The 15142-nt window shown below is 42.7% G+C and overlaps 1 protein-coding gene across 2 annotated transcripts in view; it reads right to left on the bottom strand.

Moving 5' to 3' along the window:
* Nucleotides 1-4494: 4494 nt before the first annotated feature.
* ube2o (ubiquitin-conjugating enzyme E2O) overlaps nucleotides 4495-15142 on the bottom strand; it is a 48775-nt gene continuing 38127 nt past the window's right edge. The window contains exons 14-23 of one of the 2 annotated variants that reach the window (XM_042484754.1): nucleotides 14845-14973; nucleotides 13847-13936; nucleotides 13429-13753; nucleotides 12210-12610; nucleotides 11919-12099; nucleotides 11170-11306; nucleotides 10325-10528; nucleotides 7867-7924; nucleotides 6688-7480; nucleotides 4495-6323 (exon numbers count right to left, since the gene is read on the bottom strand). In XM_042484754.1, the coding sequence (XP_042340688.1) occupies nucleotides 6296-6323; nucleotides 6688-7480; nucleotides 7867-7924; nucleotides 10325-10528; nucleotides 11170-11306; nucleotides 11919-12099; nucleotides 12210-12610; nucleotides 13429-13753; nucleotides 13847-13936; nucleotides 14845-14973 (2346 nt within the window). In that variant the 3' untranslated portion in view covers nucleotides 4495-6295. The remainder of the gene's footprint in view (nucleotides 6324-6687; nucleotides 7481-7866; nucleotides 7925-10324; nucleotides 10529-11169; nucleotides 11307-11918; nucleotides 12100-12209; nucleotides 12611-13428; nucleotides 13754-13846; nucleotides 13937-14844; nucleotides 14974-15142) is intronic. The other variant, XM_042484755.1, reaches the window with a different exon arrangement.

Raw genomic sequence — 15142 nt, 5'->3', positions numbered from 1 at the left:
TCGACATGCTATATTATGGTGTTTTTTTGGTGGTTTTTTGCAACAAATTATGCTAGTGTGCGTGTCTCAGCACGCTATTTTAAGCTGTTTTGAGGTGTTTTCAAAGTATTTTGGACATGTCAATTTTTGACATTTTTGCATACATGCCCTTGCTTTTTCAGTTATTTTTTTCGACATGCTATATTATGGTGTTTTTGGCGGTTTTTGCAACGAATTAATGCTATGGCGTTTCTCAGCAAGCTATGTTAAGCTGTTTTGAGGTGTTTTTCAAGTATTTTGGGACATGTCAATTTTTGACATTTTTTGCCATACTATAGCCTTGCTTTTTTGGTCATTTTTTTCGACATACTATATTATGGTTTTTTGGGGTGTTTTTACAACAAATTATGCTAGCGTGTGTCTCAGCATGCTATTTTTAAGCTGTTTTTGAGGAGTTTTCAGCATTTTTTTGGACATGTCAAATTTTGACATTTTTGCCATACTATAGCCTTGCTTTTTTGGTAATTTTTTCAACATGCTATATTTTGGTGTTTTTGGTGGTTTTTGCAACAAATTATGCAAGGGCGTGTCTCAGCAAGCTATTATATGCTGTGTTGAGTTAACATACCTTTACATGCTACACTAAGTGGTTTTCAGCTGTTTTTTTGGACATGTCATCTTTTGACATTTTCTCCATATTATAGCCTTGCTTTTTGGTCCTATTTTATGGGTTTTTCGGACGTTTTTAGATGTTTTTTCAAAACTGTAACATGCTTCTTCATGCTATACTAAGTGGTTTTCAGCTGTTTTTTGGACATATTGCCATATTATAGCATTGCATTTTTGGTCCTTTTTTAGACATCCTATATTACGGTTTTTTGGCTGTTTTTGCAACATTCCTTGCTTTGGCATGTCTCGCCACGCTTTTTTTGCTGTTTTCAGCTGTTTTTGGGCTTTTTGGCATTTTCCCTTCTTTTTTTTTTTTTTCTCCGAATGTTATATTGTGGTGATTTGGGCCGTTACTGCAACAGTTTATGCTATGGCGTGTCTCGGCACAGTATTTTAGGCGGTTTTCAGCCCTTTTCAACTGCTTTTGTAACGTCATATTTTGATATTTTTTGCCATAAATTTTTGTATGGTATTTTCACTCACTGTTTGGACATGCTATATAATGATGTTTTTTGGGTATTTTTTCTACATTCTATAGTAAAATGTGTCTTAACATGGTATACTTTGTGGTTTTCAGCTCTTTTTTTGGACATGTCATATTTTGTCATTTTTCGCCACACTATAATATGGCATATTAGTTGGGTTTTTTTTTGGCATGCTATACTATGTTATTTTGCCGTCTTAACAACATTGTATGCTAAGACGTTCATGGCTGTTTTTTTCCGCATTCAATAGTATGGCGTTTCTCAACATGCTGTGTTGTGTTCAGCTGTTTTGTGGACATGATATATTTTTTACATTTTTCGCCATACTATAGTATGTTGCCATACTATAGTATGACGACATACTATACTCCACTTCATTGTAGTATCCTCTTGGATGCATGCTGCTTTCAGCTGGGCACACCTCTAGTAACATCCTAAGCACAACACAAAAATAACAAAACACAGTCAGAATCTCTGCAAATGGAAAAACACTGCCACGCACTTGAAGTGGGTTAAAAGTAATGAGGGAGTAACATACAACTGACTGACTGTATAAGTCTATAAATTGTTTGTTTTTTTTAAATCCTACATAGTATACCTTCAACCCTGTGAAACCTGGATCAGCCTGGATTACTTTGCTTGTGTTCAGATGCCTTTCAGAGGTACTTAAACCTCTGACTCTTCAGCAATTGTCTTTCAAAAACATGGAAACAAAGGCAACTTTGTGCAACTTTCCAAGAACTGTTTTGCAAAATAGAAGATGAAAATTTGTATATTTAGAAACATTATTGTGATAAGGAGATAAGGAAAAATGTCAGAAAAAAATATTCATAATTATCATAATTATATATTTAAAATTATTTTACAGAATTATTATAATTTTTATATTAATTTATTAGGCAATTTTCTTGATTTTTTATTTCCCTTTTTGGTTTGTTAGTTTTTATATTGTTGGATTTGTTTTGTTTTGGGGTTTTTAGGGTCATTTTCTCACTTTTTACAAATTTCTTACAATTTTTGTCCTTTTTTTTGTCTAAAGTTGCCTTCTTACCATGTTTTTGAAAGAAATTAAGTAAATTTGCCCAGGTTTCACAGGGTTAATATTAATTCAAAGGAAAAAAAGAGACTACTAGGCTTATTTGCTTTCAAAACATCAGCTAACAAATAAATATAAACCACAATTTTGCTATGGTACTGCTTGCAAGGTTTAATACATCACTATACAGTCGTCTTGACGCAACAAAAGTAAACCATTAAAAAATGAAATCATAAGTACAATACACACTCAGCATTTTGTACATATATGCCCCAAGCATCCACGTGACTTGTTAGAATTCAGGTTTGTGTTAAATATATATACTGTATGTATTTCTATATTTCAATATAGTCATGACATCTGTACAGAGGGAATCAGGCTACAAATCATAACTTTATTATTATTTTTTTTTATATATCAATAACAGGCCACTGTGGAAATGTAGACATCGTACAGTCAAGTCTTGTGTGAGTAGCCCGTTCAAAAGGCTTAAAGCAACATGTTACATGCTTTGGCTGTAAAACAAACATCTCGCAGTAATAATAATAATGGTTTAAATTTGAATAATATACACACATACACAGAAAATTGTACATAATGTGCTTGATATCCTGCCAGATTTTTTGCTTCGAGATCTAGCGAGATAACTTCACATTTTTCTGTTTCTGCGAGTGATGGTGAGGGTGAAAGATGGAGCGGTTATGTCACCTCTCAAGTCTTGGTGAAACGGTGCGTTAGTGAGCATTAAATCTTTCCAAAAAAAACACACCTATCCGAGAGTTGTAAAGGTGACATTTTACATACAGCAGCAAGTGGGAGGGGAAAGCAACCAAGGCTACATGCTACAGCAGCCAGTGAAGACGACAACACATCCTCCTCTGTAGCAATAAAGGCAACAAAATCATAATGGCGGAGTCAGATATGAAGGGGACAAAAAGTCACGGACACCCAATTGTACAAGAATGCCAGTTTTAAAAGTCGTAGGGGAAAAAATGGAAGACAAAGCAAAGCAAAATACCCTCATCCATGACCTTTATTTTCTTAAATCTCTGTAAAACGCAGCAACTCTTGGCTCATGTAATTTTTTAATCCTCTCCCATCACTCATAGTTTCACAATGGCACAATGTGCTCTCTCATTCAGAAACACTCTTCAGCATCAAGCTTCTTTGTTCAAGTAAAATACCAGACAGCCGGCGCTCTCTTGTTTATTTCACAGATTATAGCGAGCACAAAGGGTTTGTCTGACCTGTATTATATTAATAACAACAACCATGGGAATCATAATATCTTGAAAGAAAAGAAATGTTAAAGGAGGGATGCAGTTATTTAAAGAGATGTAAACAAAGACTGCTCTGATTTCCCCAGGAAGCACGATTAGACCTAAAGGTGAGTTTCACTTTCTTTCAGTTATTGCAGCGCAATCTGTGGCAAAGTTTCACTGAAACTTGGTGAATAAACTTTCCTTCATCCAGATCGAATATATGCCATGAAGAGAAAGAAAGGACAAGTCATATCAGCTTTAGTTATGCCTGCGTGCTGCGTGGTCAGCAGTCGCTTCGCGGGATAAGACGCTCAAGTCAGAGGACACAGAAAATAGTCATTCAAGCAAAAAAAAAAAAAAAAAATCAGAATATCAACAAACCGTCGGCATCACACTCACTGTGGTGTGTATTCTGATGTTATTAAACTCTGCACGTGCAATCTGGAGAAGAAATAAGAATACAGCAATGGTGCAGTGTGACAGACTTTTGCTTAAAGGGACAGTTCAACCTGAATTCAAAAATACATATTTTGCTCTTACCTGTTGGGCTATTTAGCAATTTAGGTTATTTTGAGTTGCTGAGTGTTCATATCGGCCGGCAACAGCAATGTCACTTTCCAGATATTATGACCCGTTTACTCAAGATAATCCACAGATCTTGTTGGGAGCAGTCTCATGTTGGAACTATTTTATGTCCTGCCAACCGAATCACTGCGCAGAAGACAGCGTGCATCTACTCATGAAGCTTGTGCTCGTGACTGCTAGATGGCGCTCTTGTTGAGCAATACTTTCATACTGGTGCTGCCCCGAGCTCAGTGGCAGGCTGACAGTCTGCAGTTATAGTTTTGGCGTCTGCTCTATTTTTTCTGCAAGCAAATCTGACAGGAAGACACACGAAACACTCTATTATGAACCATAAAGATACAATACATGATCTGACCATGATAAATGACTAAATATGCATCCAGTGCTTCCACAATGCTTGTCAGTTGTGTCTAAAGCAGACACAGAGAGACAGACAGGCACACAGAGATGCAAGAAAACACACATACAGACTCACACAGACAAAAACTGACACACAGTCAGAGACACACAAGCAAGCAGGGACAGAGAGGCAGGGACAGATCTCTCCACGTGATTAAAAAAGAGCAGAGAATGAGAACTGCTGCTGACCGGTGTGGACAAAGGCACCCCTGGTGCCAACGGACAGGCAATTGCTGACGGGTGACAACACAACAATTAACATATCAGGGCGCTACCGCGTCCAGTGTGAACCTAGCATTACGTATGCTGGCTCAGTGGTGCTAGGGGAGCTGGCAGTAGTTGCATGCCTCCGTCTGCGTGGTGATACGGTAAGCCGGTGTAGTTCAGTAGAGAAAAAACAAATTCCTACATGGAACCAGGTCATGATTTTACATGTATTTTTTGGCATATTGAGCACCACACGTTCCATTATATTTGAGAGCAGGCAGACAGCCGATCTCCACAGCCGCAAACACTTGGCAACTCACACCAAAACAATTTAGATAAATAAATAGCACTACAGGTGAGAGGAAAATGATTTTGATTTTTGGGTAAACTGTCCCTTTAAGAAATGATAAAGGGGGAAACATGATCAGAGATCTGCAATTTCAAGGAGGAAAACACTGGAACAGGGTTTTAGTGGTTTTTAGTGCCTCGGCCTGTATAGGTTAATGTCTAAAGCATGACACAAGCAGCTCTGTACACAATGATCTGAGATTATTAAGAACGATTCAAGTAAGGCAACATGTTGACATGAGATGACGGAATGGATGCTGTATGTTTTTTTTTTTTTTTGTTTACTCTTTAAATTGTGTCATTTGCAGTGATGTGGGCTCACCTCGGTCACCGAAAAGTGGAGCATAGTGGGTAAAGCTCATCCGCTCGGAAACACTACAACCTATGAGAGTAAAACGACTCAAAACACACCAGAACACCAAAGCACCAAAACAGCAGGTCTGTTTTGGTGAACTTAAATTCTACAGAAAGTGAGCGTTTGTATGTGGAGGCGGCGGCTGTGTTAAGCTTTGACTAGAGCACAAACAGCTTCACATAGAGCCACCTGACTGTCGTCCTGTGCCTGGCTGGCTTATCTGCGCACCAAAAACAGCAGTCTGACCTCCAGAGGTGATTCGTATGTAAACTTTGTCACTCGATGTTTGCTGCGTGGTTCAGTTTGAGTGATTGGCGAAGGAAAAATACCAGTAAGTGTAGTGGAAGAAGTGGTAAGTGGTGAAGCTGTTGTGGTTGGCAGTTTTACTGACATTCAGTACTTTGAATATTGTGTGTGTGTGTGTGTGTGTGTGTGTGTGTGAACAAAATTTGGCAGAAAGCGTACAACCAGTGATTTCTATTTAAAAAGATTCCTCCTGGTTGGTGTATTCACCTCTCCCAGACCAGATTGTCCATTCGTTTTTTGTAGTGCAGGATGGTACAGCGATAATATCAGTAGTGCTACAGTTAGCCGCAGTCGACCCGACAGCCAGGAGAGTTGGGTTTTGCAGTTTTTCAGCCATTTTTGACCTCGTCCAAAATGCAGCGACAATCACGAGTCACGCTGATTGAGACGACAGAGTGGTTTTATCCGGCAAAAACTCCACCCGTGTGGTGACTGGTGGATGAGGAGGGTGGAAGAGGGTTCATGGCACTGATTTCTCATTTCATTCAGTCCTTTCTGCATCCACCGAAAGTCCTGCTGAGGCCGAAAGAGAAACTTTTGTCGGCCTCCTGTAAAAAGCTCCGTGTGTTTACCTGCGTCCATGAACAGATGAGGGTTCCTATGTGACAGGGTAGCTCCCAAAGGTTTGTGCAAATGGTTGAGCGCATGTGAGGTCCGCTCCTCTTTAGCCATCACACTCATCTGAAGAGACACTGAAGGAGAACAAAGACATTATCAAGTCGCTTTTCAAACCTGAACCTGCTCACTCTCCTGATCAAAAAGGTGCTGTTCTTCTGTGGTTTGATCCAGAGGGATTACGGGGGGGGAAAAAGGCAAAACATTGTGGAGTTTTGGGGGCGGCAGGAGCGGTACAGACTAAGAAATGGAGGACAAAAATGTGGGCAGTGCTGAGGGCACAGTGCAGCTCTGGACACGGGTACAGAAGATTGAAAATTGTAGCCCCCCCCCAGAGTTAATGTATCCTTCTCTACAGCTCGAGGCGGATGAAAAGGTAGAAGAGAAGGAGGAAAAGAGCAGGGAACAGTGCAGTGGGGGGAACGGCGAGGAGGCACTTACTTGTCCTCTGTGTGCTCAGTGATGGCAGCGGCGGCCAGCGCAGCTCGGTACTGCAGCAGCACACCTCGAACGCTCTTCACAAACCCCTTAGAGAGCGGGAAGAGTGGAAAGCCGATGTCCGGGTAGCCGCTGCCTTCAGGGAGGAAACTCCGGTAGCTCTTTCTCCGTTTCTTTGGTCGCACCACTGGCTGGCTTCCTGTGGAGCCTCCTCCGCTAACCGTGGCTGGACCTGATTCTGACGTCCCGCCCCGGACTACAGAGCAGGCGACCGAGGAGCCGCCCCTGTTTTCACCACCCAGAGAGGTGCTCCCCTGGGTGCTGTCGCAGTCTGAGTTGTGGCTCAGAGAGGCGGCTGTGGTGGAGGGACTCAGCCCTGAATCCTCCAGCTCCTCCTCCATAATACTGCTAACTCCCGTGACCCCCTCCTCCCCGGGCTTAGTGGGGCTGCTGTGAGCCACCGCCACGGGTCCCTGCTCATCCAGAGGCTCCACAGATGAGGGTCGGTCTTTTGAGTGGTGAGCCCTGTGCGCCGCCTGACCTCGCTCAGCGCCGTCGTGCAGCTCGAGCCAAGCCTCCAGACGGTGGACGAGCCGCCAGCCGTTAGAAGCAAAGTGCTCCTGGATCTCCTGTTTGAAGACCTCCACGGGATTCTGGAGGAGCTGCGTCATAGACTGGACCATCTTGATGAGGGCCATCTCGTTATAGCAGCGGCTGTTCTCGTATCCTTCCTGTAGGCCTCTGTCACTGTCAAAGCCGGCCTCGTTATAGTAAGGCTCGTTGACGAGGATAAGGCCTGCAGAAAGATACAGATATAAGGCGGGCAAACAACACCTGTGGGCTCAGAGTGGACATTTTAACCAAACTCAGGCGAGGAGATGATGACCATGCACTGAATCTTACGCTTACAGACACGTGTTAACCCTGAGTCAGCGAGATAGGAAAATAAGTGGATTATCTGGACTCAGTTTGTCTGGCAGGACAGATTGCAGTAGAGTTTTATGGCTGTGGTGTAATGTCTGTGTGAGGCGGAGACACTTAGTTCAACGACTGTGTGCGACACTGCACTCTGAGCCTGTCTGAACTAATGAACACATGAATAAAACATTTTTGTGCTGCAGAGAGAGGAAGTATGTGTGTGTGTGTGTGTGTGTGTGTGTGTGTGCGTGCGTGCGCACTAACCTTGTATGGAGATGAGAACTTGCAGCAGACTGGACTTGCTGGTCCATCTCTCAGTGCCCTGTGGATCAAATTACCACAAGAAAATGAAATGTTATGGCTATAACTTCTGTTTCATGAGGGAGAGGAGTGTGGTACAACACGTGCTGTGGCGTAATGTCCTTTACTACATGCGTTGTAGCGAGTGAACTGACTAAGGGAAGATAAAATCAGAAAAGCACACAGAAAACAGGAGTCTCAAAACTGAATGAGCCAGCTGGTACCAGGCGTTAATCTGATGTCAAAAAATGACTGATATGAATGTTGTTGTCCTGTGTGACAATAACGTTGGCATGGGAAGTTTAGATGACGTTGGATTTTGTTTGCCAGGTGTGGATGAGGTCCGCCCTGAGATGCTGAAGGCTCTGGACGTTGTTGGGCTGTCTTGGCTGACACGCCTTTTCAGTGTCGCGTGGAGGTCGAATAAGGTGTCTGTGGAGTGGCAGACCGGGGTGGTGGTTCCCATCTTTAAAAAAGGGGACTGGGGAGTATGCTCCAACTATCGAGGTATCACACTGCTCAGTCTTCCCGGGAAAAGTTAACTTCAGGGTGCTGGAAAGGAGGCTCTGACCGATCGTCGAACCTCGGATTCAGGGGAACAATGCGGATTACGTCCTGGTCGTGGAACAAAGGGCCAGCTCTTTACCCTTACGAGGCTGCTGGAGGGGGCGTGGGAGTTTGCCTATCCGGTCTACATGTGCTTTGTGGATTTGGAGAAGGCTTATGACCATGTCCCTCGGGGAGTCCTGTGGTGGGTGCTGCGGGAGTTCGGGGTACCAGGGGTTGCCCTTTGTCTCCAATCCTGTTCATGATTTTCATGGACAGGATCTCAAGGCTAGGCTGGGGGGAGGAAGGGGTCCGGTTTGGGGATCTCAGAATTGCATCTCTGCTTTTTGCAGATGATGTGGTTCTGTTGGCTTCATCACACCGTGACCTTCAGCATGCACTGGGGCGGTTTGCAGCAGAGTGTGAAGCAGTCGGGATGAGAGTCAGCACCTTTAAATCTGAGGCCTTGATTCTCTGCCGGAAAACAATGGGGGGAGAGTTGTCTCAAGCGAAGGAGTTCAGGTATCTCGAGGTCTTGCTCACAAGTGAGGGCAGAACAAAGCGTGAGGTGGACAGGCAGTTTGGTGCAGCATCTGCAGTAATGCCGGCGCTCCATTGAACCATTGTGGTGAAGGAGTTGAGCCAGAAGGCGAAGCTCTTGATTTACCAGTCCATCTATGATCCATCCCTCACCTATCGTCATGAGCTTTGGGTGACTGAAAGAAAGACCGAAAGAATGAGATTGTGGATACAAGCGGCTGAAATGAGTTTCCTCCGCAGGGTGGCTGGGCTCAGCCTTAGAGACAGGGTGAAGAGCTTGGAGTAGAGCCGCTGCTCCCTCATGTCGAAAGGGGCCAGTTGAGGTGGTTCAAGGATCTGATCAGGATGCCTCCTGGGCGCCTCACACCGGAGGTGTTCCGGCCACGTCCTACTGGTACAAGGGCCCCGGGGCAGACCCAGAGCACGCTGGGGGGATTACATGTCTCGTCTGGCCTGGGAACGCCTTTGGGGTTCCCCAGGACGAGCTGGAAAGTGTTGCTGGGCAGAGAGATGTCTGGAATGTTCTGGTCTGTCTCTGTCTGTCTTTTGCTCCCGCGACCCGGCCCCGGTAGAAAATGGATGAACGGATGGATTTTGTTTGCTTAACCACAAAACTTACAACCACAGTTCCCCTCACATTTTCATGGACAAAATTTAAAAACGTTTTGACTTTTCCTACTTTCTACTACTTTTCCTACTTACTAAATTGTAATTTTCAGCAAGCTGGCAGATACGAATGAAGAGACTAAATGTAGAGTGAAAAGGAACAAACATACGTGACGGTAAACAAACATTTCACATCCACACACGTTAGTGGTGCATCAACAACTTCAGAAAAGAAATTTGCTGTTATTTACATTACATTACAAACACCTAAATTATGTGACTTTTCCATCCCTATTTAAACTGATTGATTTCAAATTAATCAATTACGGTTATTTTTAGTCTATAAAATGACTAAACAGTCAAAAAACATCCATCACACTTTCAGTCATCAAACCAACAGTTTAAAAGCTAAAGACATTCAGTTATAAGATTAAAATAATTGAAGAACTGTTTGTGTGTAGAGACCTACGATGTGCACTAAATTCATTTAATTGCAATTATTACACAAATCTGTCAAAATAGAGGAGCTACGTATCCAAACAGGAAACGGAACCTCAAATGAAGGAAAAAAACGATTGAATATGTGAAACAATAATTCTAATTGGTTTAGGCAGGAATAACACACTGGTCTCACACTTTAACACCTGGTGTTGTAAAACTGCAGCTTGTATCTCTAACCTTAATAAGAACTCACACCTGTACATACATTCACCTGTAAATCGGCACTCACCTTGCCGATCCAGGTGCCCAGCAGGCTGACGCAGACTTTGCCGTTGTCGTAGAGGTTGGGGTTGAGGCGGCCGCTGCACTGCGACAGGTAGCGGAACAGAGGCGGCACGGCTGGGTAGATGTTTGGCAGCTGGATGTCAAACAGGAAGAGACCGTCCTCGTAGGGCGTTCGAGTCGGCCCTTTGATCAGGGCTGAGAAAAGGTCCTGTGGCGGAGAAAGCAAAGACCTTTAGGACACTTTTTGTCATGTAAGCAGTTAGTGAAATCTGTAAAAGCATGGCCAAACTTCATCCATTACTTCAATGTGTGGGTGATTGACTCTGAAATGAATCCTACACCTCATTCTACAAACCCAAAATCTCAGTGACCTTTGTATAGGAAACAACAACACAACCATGGAGTAGGACCGAAGAGAAGTAGTGGCATGTTTAAAAAAGCAGCAGGGGATGATAACAGTATTAATATTTACAAATGATTACCAACCTTAACACAGCAGCTCCCACTCCTCGTCCCATTATTGATGCACTGCCTTATTCTTTTATCTGATCATTTAGACTTAAAGCAGTTTACAAAGGGTTATATAAAGCTTCGGGCTTTAAGATTATTTCTCGACATCATCTTTCAAGCTTGAAGCTTTTTGACCCTTGTTTGAAATCAAAATATCAGCCTGTTGTAACTGCGATTCTGCAGTGAATTCTGACCAGGCAACTACTGTGTAGTATCAGATAGAACCTGTCAGTATTTTTAATAGCAGGAATACAAATCTTTCAAAATGAATCAGGGGATGACTTATTTCAAAATGGTGATAGTGGGACTACTTTTTACCATGACCTTAATGAAACCCACCATGCGATCCTCAAATGTTTTGACCATGATGCCGTCTGGCAATGACGTTGCCAGCAGAGCCATCTCCTTCCTCACTGTACTGAAGAACTTCTTTGCCTCCGCTGGCTGAAACTCCATTTTCTTAAATGAGTGTGTGTCTAAAAATTACACAGAGAGGACAGACACAAGGTGATTGAACAGCAATAAACAACAACAGGTTTCTTGGCAATTTTGTGTTTCTCACAGTGCATGTGGGATTCTACTGCCTTGATTCCCATCATGATGAAAAAAAAACGTATGCATAAAATACACTGAGTCTTGTATGCATTGCTTTGTACCGGCTTCAACTTTGCTGTAAAATCTCGGCTTAAAAGCCTATTTTTGCTGAATTTGCGTTCCGAATATTGTTGAAAGTTCATTGACAGCTGGCTAGCAGACAGTGGATCCTCTGTTTTGAGCTTAATGTTGGATAACAAAATCTAAGTTTTGGTTTTGCCATTCTTATCTGTCTCTCCTATCATTAATGTGAGAGGTATTAGGTAAAGTAATAATACAGTAAACGAAATAAATATCCAGCAATTTCAGAAAACATGACTGAAATCTTACACCCAATGTCTCAGCATTTTAAGACTTTTGAAAAGTTGAATTTGAACTTTTTAATACCATTTAAGGCCTTATTTTGAGATCAATGAATTCAATGCCTTTGGAGACAAGGATCTGCTAGAAACCTGTGTGTGTGCGTGCGTGCGTGTGTGAGAGAGATTTCTCACCTGGTGCCCACTCCAGCACAGAGAACACCTCTCCCTTGGCACTGGTGAAGGTGACGCCAGGTTTACCACCACTCTGTTGGCACAGCACTGGTGTGTCACTGAGAAACTCGCTGGGCCACTCTTGTCCACCCACGGGTGTCTGAGGCTCCTGCTGGGGCTTTTCTTCTCCAACTCTCTCTACCTGAATCGTGACATACCAGCAGGTAAGATCTACTGCTGAACTTACTTATTTTTTACTGCACTGGCAAATTAATCCAACTCTGCCACATTGTAGATTCATGTAACACCTACCTCTGTCCCCGCTCCTCCACTCCCCCCTGCCTCCACCACAGCCTCCATCTTCTCCTCCTCCACGATGGCCACGTTGTCCAGCGTCTTCCTCAGGTTCTCCTGCAGCTTCTTGATGTCATCCAGGAAGCGTTTCTCCTTGGTCGGTTTCTCGGGGGCAGTGGGCGTCACTGAACTCGCTACATTCGTTGTGGAAGCAGGTTCAGCGGAGGTTGGGGAGGTCGGGGAACCGCCAGTCCAGAGCTGCTCCACGGTCATGTTCTTCAGGCTCTCCAGGATCTTCAGGGCCTCTTTTAGCTCCCTGAAGCCCCGAGAGGCACCATCTTTACTGGGCTTCTCCGCTCCGTTCACTGCTCCTGGAGTCGTTCCTAAGCAAGCAGAATTTAGAAGTGTAAAACAAGATCCTGCAAGTACAAATAGAGACATGTCAAACAGGACACAGGTGGAGTGTTTTCAGTGATGTGAAGGCATTGTGTTTGTATTAATATTTGTATCCCTATTCTGTTTTGGTAAAAGCTTTTTTTAATTAATTTTTGGTCTTAAATTCAAGACAAAGTCATCAATGGAGCTCTATGGCACAGAGGAAGGTGCTTTTTGACACACAGGCAATACTTGTTAGCAGGATCAACTCACTGTTGGTTTGGTCTTTATTATGGGGTTTGCTGAAAATAAATAAATATAATCTATATATCTAATGAAGCATCAAACAATCAGGTAATGGTTTTCTAACTGTATTTTATCTGCAATACTTCTCTGGCACAAACTGACGATGGTGGCGACTGGAAACATTTCTATTGGCTTTTTGTTTTTTTGTACGGTCTTGTCTTTTGCTTTAGTTTTGTGGCTTTTGTTTTTAATGTTGTTCTAATTGTATTTTTGTTCATTTAAATATTTTCTTTAAGCACTTTGTGATTCATTTTTCTGTGGAAGGTGGTATACCTAATAAATGTAAGATTATTTTGCTATATGTACTTTGAGCTTAATCATAATCAATATATATATGCTATACACAATAAATTGTCCTGTTTTGCCTAAACATATAGATTTGACCAGAAAGGTTTTTAATGCTTTACTGACACTCAACAGTTCTATGTAGCATGAAAAAACTTCACGAGTGGTTCCACAAAAGTCAAGGAGAATGATTTATGTTTTGCTCTGTAGAGTTGAAGCTATTACCTTGAAAAGAACAATAATCCAAATATTACAAAAATGAACCCCCCACCTCCTCCAGAAGCAGGGCTAGCAGCAGCCACAGACGCCTCTCCCTCCTCTCCAGGGGCTCCTTTGGTGGGACTGGTGACCCCAGCTTTGCTGCCCTCCTGAGGGGGGATGATGAACGTTGAGGAGCCGGTGGGGGTGGGGGTCGGGGTAGCCGTGTCGATGACATCTGCATTGTTGACGTGACTGTCGTCCTCAGTGGTGAGACCGTTATCTGTCTCCCAGCTGTCGCTCTCGTCCTCCCACTCCTCAGTGGACAGGACGCTGCTCGTCTCTTCCACTGAGTCGTAGTCGGTCTCCTCGATCTCAGACTCCACGTTGTAGAGATGCTGTGTGTGTAAATATTAAGAGACAGTCAGCAACAGACGTCGCACTTCTAACATCAAAAATAACATTGAGTTTCGTTAAGAATAAACGTTTACCTGCGGCAGGACGATTGTCATGGAGTTATCCGCCCACACCACCTCCACTTTACTGCTCACATCCACCCTGGACACCTGGCCGACTGACGTCTTACAGAAGATGTGTGCAGAGATACAACATTTGTCGATATCCAAGAACACAAAATACAATATGAAAACAAGACCAGAAGGTTCTAAGAGAATATTGTGTGTTGTACAGATTGTGATGCTCTTTGAGGCAGAGTTTTGATTTTGTGCAATACAAATTATTAATTTTACAGATCTTACTTGTGCAGGTTTTGCAGCTGCAAAAGCCGTGCAATCCTTTTATGAATTCACGTGTCAGTTTCAGTTTACTAGGTACACACAGCTTAAACTAAAGCAGTCAGTGAAGTCAGGGATAAATGCGACCCTCATGCATATCAAGTTTTTGTTTTAACCCTTTGAAACCAAAGTAAACAGGCTTGATTATTTTCAAAAAACATGGGAAAAAGGCAATTAGCAACTTAAGAAGAACTGTACCAAGAATTAGCGAGAAATTAGTAGAGTAAATAATTTCCTAAAAAAGCAAAAGCAAACACACAAAATAAAAGGAATGTTCTAAAAAAACCAAAACCCCACACAAAACATAAACATTAAATGACCTGAAAAAATGCTTAAAAATGTTAATAATTCTGTAAAATTATTTTAAATTACGATACTAAACAAATATTTTTTTGGAAGTTTCCCCCTAGCGTTTTAAAATAATGTTCTTAATCTTCTCTTTTTTTAATTTCAAAGTAACTCAAACCAATCTGCTCAGGTTTTGAAGGTTTAATTACTTGTGAAAGGCATCTGAACACAGCACAAGAAAAGTAACGCTGATCCAGGTTTTAATGGGTTAACTGTTGATAAAGGAAATTTGTGGTGCTGTTGAATTTTATTCCATTACACTGTTTCTAATATTTGGGTATTATATGAGGGTAGACTAACAGTAATGCAATGCATTTGAAAGAACAGACGTTTTCGATCGTTCTCACCTCATTTTCGCAGTCGTTGTGTCCGTTCTCTGAGTTCCATATTCTGATGACGATGTCGGTGGTGCGGAAGTGGAAATCTGGATGATCTGCGATGTCATACACGCTGACATCCTCCTCCATACCGATAACCTGGAATAAACCGAGCCAGGTTCAGTTCTGCTACATAAAGGTGAAGAGTCACGTACAGCAGCCATCTGCTAACAGGTTTTCCATTGGAAAAAGTTAGGGATAATTCCTGGTTCCATGCGGGCTGAGCCGATACTCGAAGGTAGAGTTAAAGGGATATTTCGCAGGATTT

Source organism: Plectropomus leopardus, chromosome 4 (assembly GCF_008729295.1).
Source record: "Plectropomus leopardus isolate mb chromosome 4, YSFRI_Pleo_2.0, whole genome shotgun sequence".
NCBI classification, from domain to species: Eukaryota; Metazoa; Chordata; class Actinopteri; order Perciformes; family Serranidae; genus Plectropomus; species Plectropomus leopardus.
Note: the sequence above shows the minus strand (reverse complement) of the source record. Positions and strands in the feature narration are given on the sequence as shown.